At 49.1% G+C, this 21,075-nt stretch overlaps 1 protein-coding gene across 1 annotated transcript in view; it reads right to left on the bottom strand.

The window, feature by feature from the left end:
• Positions 1-21,075, bottom strand: part of LOC103798551 (leucine-rich repeat-containing G-protein coupled receptor 6-like) — a gene marked incomplete at both ends in the record, with an annotated part of 72,854 nt that overhangs the window by 37,664 nt on the left and 14,115 nt on the right. The window contains one exon of the mRNA XM_009070824.1: positions 1,909-2,124. Coding sequence (XP_009069072.1) covers positions 1,909-2,124 — 216 coding nt within the window. The remainder of the gene's footprint in view (positions 1-1,908; positions 2,125-21,075) is intronic.

A 21,075-nucleotide genomic window follows, 5' to 3' on the forward strand; every position in this document is an offset into this window, starting at 1 on the left:
GCTCTCCAGCTGGTGTGTGGGAACATTTGCTTGTCAGCTTGGTGGGTGAGTCTGGAGCAGGACACATCCCTGGTGGGGATGCAGGAGGAACACTGGGTGACTTTCCACTGGCAGTGTGCTGACAAGGGTTTGCATGGAAGCATGGGGGAGATTTATGGGGCCAGTTCTGCCAAACACTTGTGATCCCACAAGAATGCAGCATCATGTCCCACAGAGCCTGGCACATTTGCTTGTCAGCTTGGTGGGTGAGTCTGGAGCAGGACACATCCCTGGTGGGGATGCAGGAGGAACACTGGGTGACTTTCCACTGGCAGTGTGCTGACAAGGGTTTGCATGGAAGCATGGGGGAGATTTATGGGGCCAGTTCTGCCAAACACTTGTGATCCCACAAGAATGCAGCATCATGTCCCACAGAGCCTGGCAGGATCACACATGTGTTCCCTTCCAATTGTGTGTGGTAGGACATTATTCTCTCCCTTGTGACCTAATGGTCAGTGACTTACTTCTTGAGCTTGCCTGTTTAATTAAGGAGTTGCTTCTCACCCAGAGGATAGGCCAAGCCCGATGGAAAGCAGCATGCTTTGGGGGCTTTGGAGGCTGAACAAAACCCCAAATGTCAGCTCACCCGCTGGGTGAGCTATTAGAGCTGACTGAAGTGGTTGCATTCTGGTGGCCCTGGGCTGCCCTGCAGAACGAGCACTAGTGTGGGTGAAAACTATTTTTTTTGACTGTTCTCAAGTTGCTTTTCCCATTTCTCCTAAACAAGTTTTTATGCTTTGTCTAAACAGCTGAAGTTGATGCTTAATAAAAGCCTGAACTGTGCTTTGTCCAAGCACTTTCTATGCTGGATAGCTTCAGTAAACATTTGAAATTTCGAAAGGGAAATAATTGCTAGACTTTCACTAAGGCACCACATGCTGAGGTTACTTAACACTCTGGTATCAGTACAAGTTACCAAACTAGAGGTGGCATTTCATGTGGATAGAGAAGCTCTGAAGGAGTTGGCAATCACACCTGAATTAGCTAATCAAGACCAAAGAAGTAATGAGTAGCTAATTTGCACACGTAAAGTTCCTTTTAAGAGCGAGATAATCTACAAGCCGCTGTTGATAGGACGGATGTGCTTCCAGAGTAGCTGCCAGAGGGATCCTTCTGACTGCAGGCTGTGGGTGGTTTAGTGTCTCACAGCCCACGGAGGGAATGTTTCCCTCCTGGTCCAGGTGTCCTGCAGCAGCTTTGATCTCCACGGATCTCCACATTGCTCCCAATGCTGTCAATACATTGCTTCTAGTGCAAACTGGACTGGGAGCACTGCCCCATGGGGTTGTGCTCACTGCAAAAACATCTGATCTACAGATGTAACACACTCATGCAAATAAGCAGCCACAGGCTGGGACAAGGTGTTGAGGTTAGAACTTTGGCTTAAAATCGTATTTGGTCAAAAAGGGTTTTTTTTCTGGGCATGTTTTCCAAGAAATAAAAGCATTGCTTTTGACCCCACTGCAAGTTGTTGCAATTTAAGTTTTTTCAATGTTGCTAGAAATTCCTGTAGTTTTACCATGGGGATTGAAGGGGGAAAAGAATTGAGAAGTTTTTGTTGCTTGAATCTTCAAGGAAAAAAAATTAAATCTGGCTTTTGTTTCTAAGCACTGATGTTTTTTTAATACAAAGCAGTTTTGAATGCCATCAGGGACCTTTTGGCTCTTCAGTGAAAAATGGGGAAAATAGGAAAAAAATCGAAAAGAGGGACTCTTTGAACAAAACCTCTGCCACTGCCCAGCAGCAAAAAGCTCCTGGGGAGGGACCACCAAGTCCTCCCACGCAGGAAGTGGGCCAGGCACAGGCAGCACCTTGTCCCAGCCTGAGGAGGCTGTGGCTGTGATGGAGTAAGAAGTGGAGAAGGCTTACAGCACCACGAGGCTGCTGAGGTTCTGGAAGGCATAGTCAGGGATGTGCCAGATCTGGTTGAGGGCCAAGGTCATGGCCTGGAGCGCTGGCAGGTGGTTCAGGGCTTGGACCGGGATCTCGGTCAGGGCGTTATCGTCCAGCCACAGGTGCCGCAGGGACAGCAATCCCTCGAAGCTCCTCTCGGGCACCACGGAGATGAGGTTTGCATCCAGCCGGCTGAATGGGAAACAAAGAGGGTGGAGGGAGGTGAGAGATCTGCACTGCCCTCCCTGGCCGCAGTGCCATGCGAAGGGAGGGATGAACTGGATCAGGCAGTAAAAAGTGATTCACATAAGGAGGTGTCGGTGTAAGGCTCCTGCCTCTGCTTGGAGGTGTCTGACCACCGCCAAGGACCATCCCTTCCTGCTGGTCGTGTAGCACTGGGAGCTGATGGCAGCTTCTGACACACAGAGCTCTCCCCTGTGGTCCCAGCCGGGCACTGCCAGCTGTGGCTTGCAGCCCCCCCCAAAACTGAGCAGCACAGCTGCCTCTGCTGGGGCTGGGCTGGCACAGCGGGGGCACAGCCCAGGGTACCCCCAGCATGCACCCACGTGTGGGCAGGACAGGTGGACTGCGCGGCCAAAGCCCCATGCCAGCAGGGCAGGGTTTGTCTGCAGAGGTGGGAGATGTGGCATCTCTGCTCTGGCTCCTGGGGCTGAGCCCAACAGCCAGAGGTGCCTGCGAGGGCAGCGCGGAGGAGTCAGAGCCGATGTCACGGCGCAGGAATTAGGCCTGTGCTCTCCTATCACACATGTTTGGGCCTTTCTTCACACGTGATTTGCCAATTGTTTTCTTTTAATCATCATGGAAACCTTAAGGCAGTTGAAATTGAGGTTTAATTTGGTGAGAAGCTTTAATTTTGAAGACTTGTTTTTGTTTCAAAATAGAATGAGAAGCCAAAAAAATGAAGCTTATTATGAAAAAAAGAATTTAACATCTAGGTTTGGGAATCATCTCTCTAAAGATCTCTTGTTGCAACAATGGGGAGTAGGATACAATGTGTTATCTGTAGATTTTAAAATCAAAATATAAGAGGAACACACTTCTAATCTGGATGAAATACCAGGAACCAGTCACACCAAGGAAAAAGCAAATTCTAATTTCCATCCATAGCCAACAGAGCTGATTTTGTTTTTCCAAGCTATCTAAAGGAAAGATCTCTGAATTCAAATTGCAAACAGAAAGCACTTTGTCTCTTATCAAAGCATGAGAGGAGGAAGTTAGCAGAGCTGTCATGGCCCAGCCCTCAAGTCAATGATCCTCCAAAAGGAATGTGGTAGAGAAATTACTATTCCTGACTATATAAAGTAATATTTTTGGTGAAAGCGGAACACTGGAGCAAGCCCCCAGAGACTGTTACTCCCCCTGGCACCAGACCTTTCTGCAAAGAGCACAGACATTTCCTAGTTCACAGCCCATTGCAATGGACCTCTTGTCTGCAGGAGGAGCCCCAAAGCCCCATCACGTATGGGAGCAGGGAGGGGGCTAGATGCAGGCTGTGCTCTCTGCAGGGGCAGGGGTGGTATTTCCTGGGTGACAGTCTCAGGTGATCCCAGGAAACAGACCTTTCCCTATGCCACAGAGAGAAGCTTTTCCTGCCCTGGCTGGTCTGACCAGGATGGACAAAGCTGGAGATTTACCTGGTCAGGAAGTGAAGGAAAACCTTCCTGAGATCTCCCTCAGACAAATAACTGTCTTGAAATGCCACGACAAGTCTTGATACAACATCACCTCAAATTGAAATGACACCCCAAGGTGGATTAAATAACTGTTTCATGGCTCCCATTTTGCCACGTTAATGTATTAACCACAGAGGCTGCTGAGGCTCTGCAGGTTGCTCAGAGCAGATGTGGCTGTTCCAGTCCTGGGAGTGTTCCAGGCCAGGTTGGACAGGGCTTGGAGCAACCTGGGCTGGTGGGAGGTGTCCCTGCCCATGGCAGAGGGTGGAATGAGATGATCTCCAAGGTCTCTTCCAGCCTAAAATGTTCTCTGATCCTCTCCTTCTGTTTTCCCAAATTCCAATGCTCTTGTCTTGCTGCAAAGCAGTGTTTGCTGGTGCAAGGCAGTTAGCCAAGAGCTTCTCAGCACCTCTATTCATTCCTTGGTGGATGATAAAAGCACATTACACCCAATGCTCAGCTCTGTTGTCACAGGATTCGCATCTTTGCTCAGAGATGATGCAAACAATGGATTGTGAAGAGGGTGGACATGCTGCAAGTTCTCCCTCAATTTACCTGTCTCCAACACTACAACAAATCAGGGAGTAGCATCATTCATCTTCCCAAGGCAACAAATCTCAATAAAGAGGAGAGAACAAACCCTGCAGCAGCTCAGGGTAAGATTAAAGATTCTATTTGAAAAATGTCATCAAAATGTTTTGGGACAAACAAGAACTTTTTGGCCAAAATTAAAACTTGTGTGGGAAATGTTAATCTTTGCTTAATTTTTCCATTCCTTCCTCATCATGAGAATTCTGTTAGTTTTTGGCATTATAATCTGTTGGTTTTTTTTTAAAAAGAAGTATTGCTGACTTCACTCAGAGCCATTCTCTCATCCAAATCCCTATATGTTTACTGAAAATCATTTTAAAGGGAATGCTCACTTTCAAGTTTAATTAATTAAAGAACAGACAATGAAAATATCCCCCAAGAATAGTTATCATTTCTCTAAACAAATTAAGCTTTCAGAAATGGAGATGCTAAAACAGAGCCAAGGGTTGGTGCACCAGGCTGAGCTGGGAGAGGGACAAGGACAGGGACAGGGATGGGGAGCGAGGTGGAGCCCGTGACTGTCTAGCTTTGCATCCCACTTAGCTCATGAACTTGTGTGTGAAGTTGCAGATGTGACCTACAAGGGAGTTTGGCTTCAGTGCGACAGTGCCCCAGGAGCTGGGGAAACCATTAATGTTGATGGCTTTGCTCCATGGCTATTTAGCACATGCTCAGGAAAAGCTCTTTTTTTCCCTGCTCCACAGGTATGAGAAGTGCCAGTGAGGCTGCACTGGGTCTTTACTGGATTTTTTTGAGGTACTTGGACACTTCCCTGTCTTGGTAGATTCCTATTGTTAGTACAGGGGCAATGACTTGGACCCACCCAAGCGGTTTATTAACACTCCTGGATCGCCTCTGGCTTTTGGGCATGCCTCAGGTCCAAGCCAAGCTCTGCTCCATGTCCCCACACCTTGCTGCCAGTGAGAGGTCACCTCTGCAGGGCTCAGATGAAGCTCAGCTCTTCTGCTCCTCACCTCTGCAGGGGCTGCCTGGTGGCTACGTGGCAAGTTGTGATTTTGTGGCCGCTGCTCACGAGACACTCTCTGGGGAGCAGCAGGATCAGAGGATGTAAAGGAACTCCAGCCACATAATTACTGCCTTAATCTGCTCTAGAGTGTGAAAATCAGAACCCAGATAGATTCCTCGGTAAAATGAAAGGGAGACTTTCTGCTCAATGTGATGACCTGGACCTGAGCAGCCTCAGAAACATCAGCCTCCCTGGACCACAGCACAGCAAGACATACCTATCTGGAGTTTGGGAAGTTAAAATTAGGACCAAAGAAGTGCCCAGGTGAAGGCATTTCACATGCAGTATGATGGGCAGGGCTCCTTAGATGCCTTTGCAGCACTGAAGAGGGGACAGGGAACATAGGCTTGGTGACAGCTCATTCCTGGCACCAGAAGGTCTCTGGGATGTTTAACAGCTCCTCAGGGAGCTGCTGGCTCTGTCTGGGATAGAGGTGCATTCTTTCTAATAAAAGCTGTGCATGTGGGGATTGCTAATTGCTATGGCTTTCAGACAGCTCTCTGCTCTCTTCTGGAGGAGAAAAGCTGAAGTTCTTGGCACAGAGTGTTAGTAATTATATCAATTATACTAAACAAAAACCAACCCAACAGTTCTCTCCCTTCTTCAGTGTGTGACTCTGGCTCTGGGAGTGTTTTGGGTTATGATTTATACCTGAGATAATTGGGCTGATTAGCGGGTGAGTGGAGCAGTGCAGGCTGGGGCTGGGGCTGGGCTCCTCACCTTCCATGGACAGCTTCTGGGCTTTAGTTCACCACCTCACTCAGGTGCTTTTCCTTGCAAGCATTAACCCATTGGCTGTTCTCAGAGGAAGATGCCTCTTTCAGGGAGCTGTTGGATGGCTCAGGACTTCATCCCATGTCTGCTGTGGAGCAGTGCTATGGGTCTGCAGAATGGCTGAGACCCAGTGACTCCAGATGTCAGCATGGACAAGGTTTCCAAGTGACCTCACAGGCTCAAGCAAGGCCCTGCAGAGCACTGTCCTGTCCATAGCATGCAGAAGGAGCTGATTTTAAGTGGGACATTCAGGAACAACAGTTTATGAAAATCTCCAGCTGCTGGAAAGTCTCAGCTTTCTGCCTTTAGAGCTGCATCTACTGCTGACAGTTCTGGGGCATTTATATGACTTCAGCATGACACTAAGTCAAAGTCATAAAAGTGCCTGCAGTCACCCCAGTCACTCCATTTTCTGTTTCAAGGCCTACAGGGGTGTGGAGAGAGGGAGCTGCCTGGAAGAACATCAAAAGTCCCTTGGTATGAGGCATTGCCTGTGGCACCTTTGTTCCCTGAGCAGATGTTCACATCTGTGCAGAGCCATAGTGGGAGGAGAGGTCAGCACCAACTGAGAGTATGCCTGAGGCTGCCAGTGGGTTCCTTTGCTGCTGCTGTGGGCAGCGGTAGCTCCGGGGAGCAGAGGAACCTGTGTGGGGTGGGATAGGGAAGAGTTTCCTTGGGCAGGACCGTGTCAGGTTGGCTTTCTGCAGGTGCAGGGCTAAGAGCCCAACATGCCCTTGAAGAGCCCCTTCATTGCTTTGAGCACTGTCTGGTGTTTATAAAGGCCTGAGGAGGAGGTGCCTGCCCTCTTGCCAGGAGCAGTCCAGAGAGAACGTTAGGATCAAGGACATTCCTAGAAGGAACCAGGCAGATAGGGGAAGTCCTTTTCCAAGGAGAAAAGGCCAAGAGTGGGACATTGCTCCTTTCCAGTGTGCAGAAGACAAGCCAATGTCACCAGTGCAGCCATTCCGAAGGTCTGGCTGGTGGTGGGGTATGTGCAGGCACCAGTGCAGTAGCCATATCCTAAGGTTTGCATTCCTTCTCACAGGTTCAGCTATAACCTGGGCTCTTTGGTTTCCTGTGTCACAGGCCCAGCAGTGTCTCAGAACTGTCTTGTCCCAAGAACTGCTTCCAGAGGGTTTCAAATGATGTACAAGTGCATTTCCTAGACATCTGTAAGCACAAGCACTGTGCTGTTGGTAATGTGACTGGCAGAAGTGTGCAGCAGGGAATGAGCAGAAACAGTCTCTCAGTTCCCTAACAGATGTGGTGCAAACCTCAGCCTATGACTGGCAGAAGCAGCTTTGCCCATATCTTTCCTTTACAGGGGGAGCTGCAGCCTGGAGGCCAAGAGACTTGCTCAATGCCATGCTGAAAGGAAATATCCTGACTTTTGCTGCTGATTCTTCATTCCTCACACACAGCAGAAGCAGTAAGAGCTGTCTGGAAGCCTTAGACCAGTTCTGTGCAGTAACCAGCCTGCAGCTTAGACTGTGATGTTGTCCACAGTCCAGTCACCATGGGACCTAAAACTGCAGCCCATCCTTACAGTATTTTTTCGATATTATTTCCTTTGATAAACTCGGAGGATACTTGCCACCAAAGATCATATGCAGCACTGGGTGGTGCTGAGCTGGGCTGGGCTGTTCTCTCTCCAAACCAGGGAGTTCCTCTGCATTGTCATTCTCTGTCCACAGCAAAACACAGGACATAAAGAAAGGAAGGTCAGGAGGGAGAACTGTGGCTGTGGAAGAAGTGGGGACTGGCCTGGCAGCAGTGGGAGGCAGAGCTGATCACCTACTCCTCTCCGAGATACCCTGTTCTCGGGAGAGAGGTGCTCACTGCCTCCCTGGCCCCAGTATGCACATGTGTCAGATGAACAGAGCTGATCTCACCAGAATGTCTAATTGGTGCCTTGAGGCAATCATGTCTCTCTTCCTGTCTGAGTTTATCTTGAAAGGCTCGATTGAGTTACCTCCTCTCCCATAATAGGATCTAAGTTCCTTGTAGTAACATAAGAAGATGATGTCACTGCAGCTAAACTTCTCTGATAACTTACTAATGACTGGGGCCAACACCTCAGCTCCTTTCTCAGGCAAAACTCCCAGACATACTGAGTCAGCCCCTGGATGGTGAGCTCCCAGGGAACTCACTGTGCAGGGAGCTGAGGGTGCAGTGAGGGAGGATGGCTGCAGAGCCACCTTGCTTGGGGGCACTCTGTTACCCTCTACCACACTCCTCTGCCAGCCAACTCCACATGGGCTGCTCTTTCTGCCTGGCACAACATCCAGTGGGGTCTGGACACACAGAGACAAGAGGTCTCTGGCCTGCCCAAATATCCCAGGGGAGAAGCAAGGGCTTCTTCCATCAACTGATACCAACTTGGGTAGAAGGACAACCAGGGACTGCTGTGTTAGCCTGGAAAGGGGGAAACTGGGTTAAATTTCTGCTCTGCCCCTTATGTCCTCGTGGTCATAATGTACTGCAGATACAGTAGGAGAGTGGACCTGTTGGAGTGGTTCTAGAGGAGGCCACTCCAAAGGCTGGAGCACCTCTGCTCTGGAGACAGGCTGGGAGAGCTGATGGTGTTCAGCCTGGAGAAGAGAAGGGAGATTTAGAGCCCCTTCCAGTGCCTAAAGGGGCCTATAAGAAAGAGGCCAAATTTTTTTTAGTAGGGTCAGTGGCAATAGGACAAGGGGTGATGGTATTGAACTAAAAGAGAGGAGACTCAGACTAGATATAAGGAAGAAACCTTTTACAATGAGGACGGTGAAACACCAGCACAGGTTGCCTAGAGAGGTGGTGCATGTCCCATCCCTGGAAACATTCAAGGCCAGGCTGGACATGGCCCTGAGCAACCTAATCCAGTTGAAGAGAGGTCACTGCTCGTTGCACAGGGTTGAAAGGTCTAAAGGTGACTTTTAAAGGACCCTTCCAGCCCAAATAATTCTAGGAGTCTATGAAGGACACATTATTGCCTTGTAGGACTTCTCCTACACCTCACCTGGGCTCTTTGCCTCTGCCACAGAAGAGCTCACAGCCCACAAGCAAGACTCACAAGTGCTGCCTCCTTCCATTTCCAGGCTGAAAACTTGTGAAAACCACCCCAGGCAGTGAATGGAGGTTCAAGACACAAACATGTTTGCAGCTGGCTGTGGAACAAGACCTGGTGGAAAAGTTTGCAGGGCTCTGTTTGGATTGCAGTCTTCACTCCTGACTGAATGGGGCATGTTCCTCTGGGAAACCCTCCACAAGGGATGCTCAGGAAATGAAATCAGAGCAATATCTAGACTCCAAACAAAGTACCTTTGGTGCAGACAAGAGGGCTTTGTTATCCCCGGTTGCAGACACCTCCAAAACCCCTCAGGTCAGAACGGTACAAAAAGGATTGCCAAACTCTCTGTGCAGCTACAGGAACTGCTGACAGCTGGGCAGCTGTGCTGGCTTCCTGAGCAGCCCCTCCCGGGGTGCTTGCCATGGCCCCCCTTGGCCACAGTGCCAGGCACAGGGAAGTGGAGAAGGTACAGAACACAGCAGAGGCTGAGCAGAGTGGCTCAGAGGCCACCAAGCAATGTGGGTCCTGTGTATTTCCTGAGAAACACAGTTTGTCAGAGACACAAACTAGCTGAAAAAGAGAGGGGAGAGCAGCCCATGGGGAGAGAAGGAACAGGACACACTGTGCTCTGGGGACAGAGGCTCTGAGCAGGTCATGCACACTGAGACATCACCAGGGCCAAGCGTGCACTGAAGCACTGTGCCCAGCTCTGGGGTCCTTGGCACAAGAAACACATCGACCTGTTTGAGTGATCTAGAGGAGGGCATGGAGATGCTCCAAGGGCTGGAGCACCTCTGCTCTTGAGCCAGGCTGGGAGAGCTGGGTCTGATCAGCCTGGAGAAGAGAAGGCTTCTGGGAGACCTTAGAGCTCCTTCCAGTCCCTAAAGGAGTTCCAAGAGAGCTGCAGAGGGACTTGGGACAAGGGCCTGGAGGGACAGGATAAGGGGGAATGGTTTCCCACTGCCAGAGGGCAGGGATAGATGGGATATTGGGAAGGAATTCCTCCCTGTGAGGTGCTGAGGCACTAGAACAGCTTTTCCCAGAGCAGCTGTGGCTGCTCCATCCCTGGGAGTGTTCCAGGCCAGGTTGGAGGAGCAACCTGGGCTAGTGGAAAGTGTCCCTGCCCATGGCTAGGGATGACCTTTGAGGTCCTTCCAACCCAAACTGTACCATGATTCCATGATTCTATGACAGATGTTTCCAGTTTAAATATGTTCATTCCTTGCTTGCCTTCCTATCTCCAGTTTACCTGATGCTTCTCTGTGATTTAGCAGGAACATCAGTGCATGTAACATCTGGGACCCATCTTCCTTTTGCACTGACACATCTACTGTATGGAACATCTGGGACTCATCTTCCCTGCGGTGAGGCTGTATCTACTGTATGGAACATCTGGGAGTCATTGTCCGCCGTCTCTATTGAGTCGTCACCAGGGACGTGCAGAGTGCCCTGGGTACTTGTATGGATAAGTGAGTAAGTTAAGGTTCATGAGTCTCCATAATAAAGGTCAATGGAAAACACATTGGAGCTTACTGTATGACTCACAGGCAAGAGTGTGTGTGTGGATAGTGGATGTGAGTATTATTTCTTTAGTGTCTACAATGTGCCTAGAACACACACTGAGGGCAGTCCAGGTAGCATGTGCCTCTTCCTGAAGGATTTTACAGCCTGAGGCGAGACCTGACAGTGTGTATGAGGGGTATAAGGTTGAATTTATTTTAAGTGTTTGTCAGAGCCTCTTCTGAGGAACATTTGCCTATTGAAAGGTGAATACTGCATTCACCGCAGTGTGGAACAATCTAGACATGCGACCATCAGTTTCAGCTTGGTTTAAGTGATCTCCTGAGCATTTATCCAAATGGAGCTCCTGGTGGGCCCATGGATTGCCACAGTCTATATAGAGAAGATTGGAGGTGACTGCAGTACCTGATGGGCATAGCCAGGTCGGTACAACCACTGCTGAGCTGCTGGACAAACACAGCTCAAACCACCCATCTGTGCTGTGACCTCTTCACTTAGCAGCACAACTGGTGAATCCTGGAGGTGCTGGGGCATGGCAAAGGAGTCTCCCATCATCATCCCCTTCCAAGCATTGCCAACCACCACCACTCAATGAATGGGAAAATAGGGTGCGAAATCTCAGGAGAGGAATTGATTGAGGGACCATTATGGACATGATGGCCCAACTCAATGTCCCTGGGAGCTGAATAACCTGCTCTCTGCATGTTCCAGGAAAGAATTTCAACAGCTGTAAAGAGATGAAGATGCTGCTTTATACACACTGTGCACAGATGAGGCATTTGATGTACTCAGGGTAGTTTCTGTGTCTTATATCCATGTACTCCATTCCTGGGAGGACATGGCAATTCCTGCAGACACCTATTGCTCTGTATTATTTGCCAGTTCTGAAGAGACTGAAGTTTGCTAAACTTTTAGCTGTTAGTCCAGTAAAAAGCACAACACTCATCTTCCTGGGAGATGAATCCAGGGATCCTACAGGATGGACACCCACAGGCATGAGACATATGTCACAGCATGGACACCCACAGGCATGAGACATATGGACATTGCCTTTACATAAACTTCACAGCAACAGGCAGCAAGTAGTGGATGAAGGACAGATTTGTTTGGGCACTGCTTGAGAATGATATGTTCAATAGCTTGTGTGTGGTCTTTAAATCTTCCTCTATTGAGGTCATTGTAGTGGGATAACCACATTGCATTTCATGCCTTTTTACTCCTAAGCATAAAAGGCTCAAATCTGACCAGATCAGTTCCACCTTACTGACTGGAAAGAAGTCTATGTCCGTGGACAGTCCAGTACCGTCTCATTTCTGACTTGCCCCCAGAAAAATGGTTACAAATTCAAATTCCTCCAGCTCTGAAGTGCAGAGAAATTTGTCCCTGGTTAGAGGGCAAGCTCCTTGCACTTGTATTTTTGGGCAAGATGATCTGCTCTGATAGGATTCCCTGAGGACTACACAGGTGTGTGCTGGGCCATGTGCTCAGGGCTGTGGGGGAGGAAACATGCTCAGCTCCAGTTTGGTATCCATGCTCTGATGGTGTGTGTCAGCTTGAGGGGCTGTTTTTGACAGATAAAACTGAGGGGTGGGGACAGGGACTTGTTTTTGTTCTCCAAGGGTAGGAAAACCACATCTTACCAAGTCTCATTCACACAGAACTTGAAAACAATTGTAGGGTCTTTCCACAGCCAGAAAGGGAAAACCAGAGTCCTCCAGAGAGCAGTTCACCCCCCAGGCAGGGCTCTGAGATAACAAGGGTTATTCACCCTTTGGAGATGCTGATCATTTTCCACTCCTGGTGAAGTGAGTGAGTAATACCTAGGCAGCTATGGTCAGAGGAGAGAAGTCCACCTGGTCTGCCTGAGGGAGACATGGGCACAGGAGAAACTTAACCAAAGTGAAGAAAGGTTGTGACACATCTCCTGGTCCCAACCACTCGATGACCCAACTACAAAGCTGCCCCAGGCTGCTGCACTGCAATGCCAAATGCCAGTGTGGCTGATCCTGCTGCTATGTTCTGGGGGCTGCAAAGGGTAAGCAGTGAAACTGCTTGTTGGGTCCTACCACGAACACAGTTACTAAGCCACAGTTTTGCCCCTGTCACAGAGGTGATGCATGTTCAGCCAAGTGGATTTGTCAATGGCTTTTGAAAATACGTTGTTGCTCATCGCTGCAGTAGAAATGCTGTTGCTTTTCAGAGGAACATGGCCTGAACAACATGGGCAGATGAGCTGAATGAGAAAGATGCTGGAATATGAAATAAGGTTCAGCCATGCACTTTGTTTCCCAGCCTGGGATACTCTTGAACCCAGCCCTGGAATTTGGGTCAGGCCAGTGTAAGCAGAGGAACAAGTCCAAAATCTGAATCTTGAATTGGATTTGTATTCTAACGCACCTTTTTCTCCTCAAACCTGGTCTGATCGTGCTAAGCTATTGCTGCTAGTCCTGGAGACAAGTACAGATCTTCAGTGACAGCTCAGACTGGGTGAAGTGGAGGGAAGAGCTAGTGAGCAGCAGGTTGGATCACAGCCCACGGTACATGGAACCAGAGAATCTTGCCTGCTCAAAGTCTATGCCAAAAATCAGTAACTTTTCTGAATTTGGCTTATCACACCACAACTAAAGTATGAGAGGTGGCCATGGAGGAGGAGAGTCTCAGTCCCTTCCAGGGCATCAGCCCACCTGAATCCAAACTCTATCATCTTCTCCCTGTCTGTGCACTGTGGCTCAACTGCACAAGCTACAGGGCCATGGTGTCATTTTCAGGTGAATGGCAGGCTACCCCTGGGAGGATCATGGCAGTGGATGCAGAGAGGCTCCTGCTTCCATACAGCCAGTGAGGAATGCCAACAGCAGCCAAACTTCAGCAAGGACTCACCACACCGTGGATACGTCACTGCATGAGCATTACCTGCAGTACATCCAAATGTGTGGCACATCTGCCTGTAGTGTTAATTTGGACATGGTAGATGTGTGCTCTTGGCCCCTCCTAGACTTTCTTCTTTGTAAAAATCCTATTAAACCCTTGAAATGCCAAAATGGAGAGTAGACTGCTGAAAACAGGACTCAACAGGGACACAACTCCACTGACTCACCTGTGCTGCTCTCCAGAGTTGGCTGTTGGGAAGAGAGGCCTCAGGGAAAGGGAATTTCAGAGATGGGACAGGAAGGTTTTGAGCAGCAAGTGTCCTCTAGAGCATATGGACTGCCTGCACTGTGACCCTTGCCCTGGGCTCTTTTTCCTGCCAGTCATGCTTTCTGCTGCAAAGGTGTCTCTAAGAGGTGAAATTCAAGGTCCTGTGCTCTCAGCAGCAATCACCAAGGAAATATTTGTGGTTGCTTTGCTTCAGCCTATCGCAGATTGCCATAAGAGCTACCTCACTGCTCTTCCCTGACCTCCTTTTCCTCATGCTCCAGGTAGACCCTGTAGCCAGCAAAATGAAGTTACAGGGCTGAGGGGGTCTTGCCACAAGGACAGCTCCTATGCCAACAAGCTGTAAGTCACTGCTATGTTATGTTGACTCTATAGATACCTGTTTTTTCCATAGCTTTTATCTTCCAAATACCCAATGGAAACAACATCTCCCCTAAACCTCGCTGCATCACGTGTGATTTATAGAGAAGAATATTGCTGTGAACAGCAAACTGTCACATCTCAGACAGATCAAAGTGGTGGAACGAGGAATGAACTGACTGAGCTCTTCAGGCCATGCTGATTCCAAAAGAATTTTTTTTCTTCCTTCTGTCATAAAAATTTATATGCTTGTGCGAATCTGATCAGGTGGGAAGAGCTTTCCTCCTTTGTCTACATCAAAGTCCACATGTTCTCAAATTGCTATAAGTCATTCTTTGCATTTCAGTCTCTGGCCATATGTATAAAAGTAATTACCTGCCTTGAGGGACAGGGGATGAAACACTCTTTATTGTATTTCCACAAGAGTCCAGACAGTTCCTGCTAAAGACATCAGAGCACTGGCAATCTAAAGAGATGGAGGGGCTGGATTGTTTTAGAGGTAAAATTAACCTCTGTGCAGGGAGTCACATGCCATTCTCCAGGTTTCATGTGCCACAGTTGGATTCTGAGCTTGCAAACAGTGCAGGAGGCTGCTGGGGCAGCAGCAACTGTGGAGAAATCCCAAAGTCACAGCTCATTCAAGGCCCTGACTGTCACTGATCACTTGGCTGAGGCAGAAATACCTGAAAGTTCATGTATTGGACTGAAGGGGCTTTGCAGGCCTTTAGCCAAGACACCAAGACTTCTGGCTCCCTCTTACCTCAAACTTTAGTATGGATGGACTCTTACTCCCATGCTCTCTCTCCCCTGGAGCAGAGCTACCTGATGGTTAGGTGTTTCTGGGCAAATCCCTGCATATGAAGGCAGGTAACTCCCTGATTCATGTCATGCACCAGGTCCCAAGGTATAGCTGGGATAGAGTTAATTTTCTTCCCAATAGCTGCTACAGGGCTGTGCTTTGGATTCAGTATGAGAATCATGTTGCTAACACACTCTTGCTTTGGTTGTTATTGAGCAGTGCTAACTCTAACACTTGTTCTGTTTCCGATACTCCAGGAGTGAGTACAGAAGCCAGGAGGGAGCATGGAGAGAACAGCTGACCTGAACTGACCAAAGGGATATTCCACACCGTAGAACATCATGTTCAGTATAGAAAATGGGGAGGGAATGGGGTTGGCTGGAGACTGCCTATTGCTGCTGGGCAGTGGGTGATGAGTATTTATATTATGCATCACTTGGTTGTCTTGGGTTTTGTTCCTCTCTTTCTCTTCTTTTCATTCCAATGATAATTATTATTATTGTAATATTTTATTTTGTTTAAATTATTGAACTGTTCTTATCTCAACCCATGAGGTTTACCTTTCCTTTCCAGCCCTCCTCCCCACTGGAGCGGAGTGGGGGGAGTGAGCAGCTGTGTGGTGCTTAGTTGCCAGCTGGGGTTAAAGCATGACACAAGGACTTAATGAGGACATGAAGTTTGATACACAGGTAGGTATCACAGACAGAAGTCATCTATACTCAACTATCACCTCAACTCATCTCATCTGTACTCGGATTTCTCCTTTTGAACTCTGCTGTGAATGGAGAGGACCAGGCACTACTGTAAGTGATCTGTCTCTGAAGGCAGGTTCCTGCTTTCCAGGAGATGAGTTTCTCTTCCAGTGCATCTACTTCTGTCTTCTGACTAAAGAGTGCTACTCAGACACATGGAGAGGAGCTCAGCTGCAGCCTTCCAGACTGCTGATGTGCCACTGAGGGTAGATGTGTGTCAGCATCTCCCTACCAGCTGTGTCCATTAGCTATACTAACATGTAACTATATAGAACAATATATAACAGCTATACTGTTGGGGTCTGGGGTCTCTATGTGGTGAGACACAGCCACAAGTCTGTGGAAGAGAAATGAGCTGCCATGGGGCAGGAGATAAATGAGTGGATACCTTTATCCAGCAGAGAGAAATGTGACTCTAAGAAGCTTTGTGCCTATACTGCTGTTCTTACTGGGGCAGAAAACCTGTTGCTGTCCTGGGGATACCCGAAATCTCTCAGAATACCAGCAACTAGCTATCAGTACAGTTCTTCCCCAGTCTGGAAGAGGGAACCCCAAGGAAATGCAGTGGCCTGGGATTTCTGGCCATAGATCCCCATGCCAAAAGTACAGGCTGCTGCTCTGGACATTAAACTAAAGTCACAACTTTGGGAAAGCTGCAATGGGACACTTAGGAATCTTATCCTCCTGGAAACTCTGGCCTCAAAGCCAGGTCAGAGGACTGTGATGGCTCTGACACTCTTCTGGCTGGCACTAATTCTCCCTTCCCCATCCAGGCTGATGTAGGCAACACCCACCCAGACAAGCCAGGCACAGGCTGAGCACCTTCCCAAAGTGCTGATGTGTGAGAAACTCCAGCAGGAGCCCACCATTCTCTTCACTTTCCACAGGTATTTGAAAGAGCAAACCCAGGAGTTTATCTTGATCTCTTAATCCATCAGGTTTCTTTTCTCTCTTCTTTCTGTACCTCATAAGCTTGGTAATTATAATTTATAGCACCTGCTCACTTTGAAATACCCTGGGCTCCTTCTGCCTGGCAGAGGAACAGACACAGTGCCCATCTGCTTTGGGTAAGTGCTCACAAACCACAAAGTCGTTAATTAGACTGACACACGACTCCTCCAGCATGCACATGGTATGTTGTACTGCACCTAGAAACCAGCAGCAGCAGATCCTCTGCCAGGGGATCACAACTGGCTCTGAGCATGACGTAAAGCCTTGGCATCTGCACAGGGCTCAGAGCATTGCCATCAGGTGTGCGTGTTCCTTCTAATCCTCCCCAGTGGGCTTCCCAACATGCCTCCCAGATAAATCAAGCCTGCTGGAAAGCAGTTCCCTCACGCTTGGTAGGAGGCTCAATCTCCCGAGCTTTGCCTTCTCTTCTTTTGAAATCCAAATTCCTCTTTGTATTCATCTAATGATCCCTGCCAAGGTCTCCTTCCTGACAGCTTGGGCTCCAGGCAGTGATGCCTCCACATCCTGTAGCTGACAGGGAGCAGGGCAGGTCTGGTTCTGGCCCCATGGGCACGGCTGCAGCTTCAGAGGCCCCGTGGTGAGGGGTGCTGATAAGGCCTGGGGTGTCTGATATGAAGGGGCTAGTTGGATGGATTTGCCAGTTGCCTCCCCAGTCTGGCTGACATCCATGGGGCAGTGAACCACGGACACCTCTGGCTGGGAAATGCTGAACCCCCACAGTGCTTCCCTCTGAAAGGGGTAGCACAGACCACAGAAAGTCCCTGATAAGCAACGCTCCATGTTACACAGGGATCCAACCTGGAGCAGCCAAGCTTTTGGGCAGACATGGCATGACAGGGAATGGGCATAGACCTACGAATGCCTTGGCACAGAGCTCTGTTAAATGACTGGAAACCTCCTCCTGCTTGGCCAATCTTCCCAGCACCTGTGTGAGAGTTTGCAGGAGGAAGCTCTGTTACTGGGTTTGAAATAGTATTTCCCAAACCTCAGGACTGCATCTTCCTTGGTCAGAAAAGGTACAGAGGGATCACACAGGGCAATGGGAACATCCTTCTGGAGAGCACCCACAGGGGAACACCCTGACCCATCTCACCTAAACTTGCCTGAGTAATTTTTTTTTTTGATCTGTCTGTCTGTCCAGTGAAGGACTGGATCTTCAGTAAGCTCGGTTTCCTGAGAGCCAGTGTGCCCCATCTGGGGTAGGTAAAAGTAGTGTTCTCTCATTGCTGGTTCCGCAACACATCTTTTGTGACATCTGTGTCACCCACACCCTGCACACCTGAAGCTCATGGGTTAGCAGCTTTGAGAAGGCTCCTTGCAGAAGGCAAGAACAGAGGCAGAGCAGTGCAAGCCTGGTCTTTGTGACGCCTGGACTGTGTTTCTCCTTCCTTGTCTGGTGTTCTAGAGCCAGATGTGAGAGCAGGACCCAGGCCATGGTACAGTGAGCTGCTGCTTCCTCTCTGTGGAGCTGAAGCCCTTGGTTCAGGCCGTGTGGGAAGGCAGGTGGGGTGCATATGCAATGAAGAAGGCCCCATTGTGGAACAGGCTTTCCTGGGGACAAGGCACTCTGGAGTTGAATTCATATACTGATCATTCTGGACAGAGTAGTCCTACTTCTCCATACATCATTACCTGATAAAAAGGAGGAATGACTTCCCTTCTGCCCTCTGAGTAACAGCATTTATTGGAGTTTCTTCCTGCCTGGACTTCCCTCTCCTTGAACATGTATGTAAAGTTGATCTCCTGCTGTTAGAGACTCCCAAACTTGCTACAGACTTCCTAACTGGTTTCACACCTCACAGAATACATCCTGCAGAGCCTCAGGAGCATCTATTGTCTGCACTGTCTGAAACTCTCAGCAGACAAGCAGAGGGACTTCAGTACAGGTCTGAGTATGCCTCATGCTTGGGAGCCCAGTTGGGACTCAGCAGTGCAGCACAGGGACACAACAGTTCCATTCCAAGTGCCACCAAGGTTTGGCTGCATGTGTTCTCTCTCATTCTCTCTCAATGCCCGGGACCCAAGACAGCTGCTACATTTGGAGACAACTGGAGTTTAATAGTCATTATTTTTCACTTTCCTATCTCAGAGTCTCCACTGACACAGTTTTTTGCTGCATTTCAGCTCTAACTGGTGCTGTACAGGCAGTAAATGGCAACCTCTCTATGTCCTGTAGTGGCTAGAACATCCCCTTCTCCCCCACTTGTCTGGCCACCTCATCCCGTGAATTGCTTTGTAAGTTCTTTTGTTAGCACTACACTCAAAACAATTGTTCTCAGCCTTCACTTAGTTTGGCTGCTCCTGTTGTAAGCCTGAGACAAGCTTTGTGCACTAAGTCTGCCTTTCCTCTCCTGTGGCAGCTTGGCCCTCAGGGATCCACACTTTCCCTTCAAATCCTGCCTGAATCCCAGGACAACAAACATGGCCATCAAATGCAAACAGCTGAAAGAGCAAGAAAATAGCCAGCACACAATCCCTTTCTGTCTGGTCCTGCTGTTCCACCCCAATCCTGTTGGCTCCCATTCTCAGCCCCTTCCCTGCTGAGATGTGCTGCCAACTCACAGACAAGAGAGTTAATATTGCACCAAGTGCCACCCAAGTCTGGTAACTCATGGACTGTCATGATGTGCCATAAAGCCACATCCCCTTCTGCATGGAAAAAGTAGTCTCTGGGCAGCACATAGACACTGAGGCTCAGATAGCCTCACCAGTAATGCTTGGAAACTGTGCTCCGGGTGACCTATAGGTGTTCCAGCCTGGATAGACTTTTGGCAACGAATACACAAGAGTCTCATAAGCTTGTGGAAAATGACTCAGATACTTGAAAAAGAGGGGAAAAAATCACTCTGATGTAGACCTGTATGGAGCCTCATGGCCTGAAGTGAGTAACTCAACTGGGAGAAGTCATGGCAGCACCAGCGGAAACCAAGCAGAGAACCTCAGCCCTGTGTCTGCCTTGAGACACAGTGACTATCCACACGGTGCCACTCCTCTTGGGTGGTGGCTACAGAAGAACATCTCTAAATATGCACTAGAAAGAGAACTGCCCTCAGGGGAGCAGCAGGGGATACTTTCCAGGTCATGCTTCCACCAGTGTGAGGCACAGCAGTGGTACAATGTCATAACACACTATGTGTCTTCAGCAATGTCCCCATCCATCCAGAGAGGGCTGTGCCTTGCAGTCATGCTGGGCTTAGTCACCAGACATAGCTCTTGGGCCTTCACCAAGCCCAAGGTTCTCTGCTGTGAAGAGGAGAAAGTTGCTCTCTACAGTGATCTGCAAGAAGGTTGTAGTGAGGTGTGGTTAGTCTCTTCTGCTGTGTCTCAAGTGACAGGCTCTAAGTTGCTCCAGGGGAGGTTCAGATTAGATATTGGAATTTTTTTTTCACTGAAAGTGGTCAGGCATTGGAATAAGTTGCCCAGGGAGGTGGTGGAGCCACTGTCTCTGGAGGTGTCTGGATGTGGCACTTGGGGATGTGGTTTAGGGGTGATTATAGTGATACTGGGGTCATGGTTGGACTAGATGATCTGGAAGGTCTCTTTCAGCCTTGATTCTGTGATTCTGTGAAAGTGCAAATCATCATCTTTACCTCCACATGCCCCCCCATGCTTTCAAGTGGTCAAGCTGGAGGCACAGACAGACCTTGGTGCAGTGCTAATGTGGCAGAGTGATCTGTAAGGTGCCTTCCAACCCAAACCGGTCTGGGATTCTATGGCCTGTCAGACAGTCTGTCCCAAACACTTTGTCTCCTGGTGACTGGTGATTACACATTCCCATTGGGCCATTGCAGACTCTCAAATGAGGCACGGAAACACCTTAACATGGCAAGTGGAGCCAGGACACCTAGGTCCTACTCCTGTCTTTGCTGTTACCCTTGGGAAGATCACTTTGCCTTTCCATGCTGGGGAAGGCACAAAGGAGGTGGCTCCGACATGGAGGATGAGGGCAGGTATCCTAAAAATGGGGAAGATGAGGAGAGAAGGAGTGAAGGAGCATAGAGGGACTGTGCTTGTGCACTGCTTGGAAGACACACTTGGCTGAACTGCCAGGGGTGAGGGACTGAGGGGAGCCCTGAGAGGGGTATCACTGCCCAGACAGGTGAGTCCAAAGGGACAAGGCTGCTGGGGAAAGGCACGAGGCCCTGCTCAGTCACCTTGGCTCTGGATGGGAGCTTCCCAGCTGGGGCAGCATGCCCTGGAGGAAAATGGACACAGCAACCTCTGGTCACTGCTGGTGTGGCTCTTGAAACCAGTCCTAATATGACAGGCCTAGCCAGACATGCCCTAATACTGATTGAATTCCAAGCCTCATCCCCCTCAGCTTGTCTGAGCTTATTTCTTCTTAAAATTTGCTTTCTGCATAACTCCAGATTCCAGTTGGCCTGAGCTCTCCCTCACCCAGTGTTGGAGACACTTGCAGGGCCCACACTGGATCAGATGGCCTC

Source organism: Acanthisitta chloris, unplaced genomic scaffold, assembly GCF_000695815.1.
Source record: "Acanthisitta chloris isolate BGI_N310 unplaced genomic scaffold, ASM69581v1 scaffold553, whole genome shotgun sequence".
Taxonomy (NCBI): Eukaryota; Metazoa; Chordata; class Aves; order Passeriformes; family Acanthisittidae; genus Acanthisitta; species Acanthisitta chloris.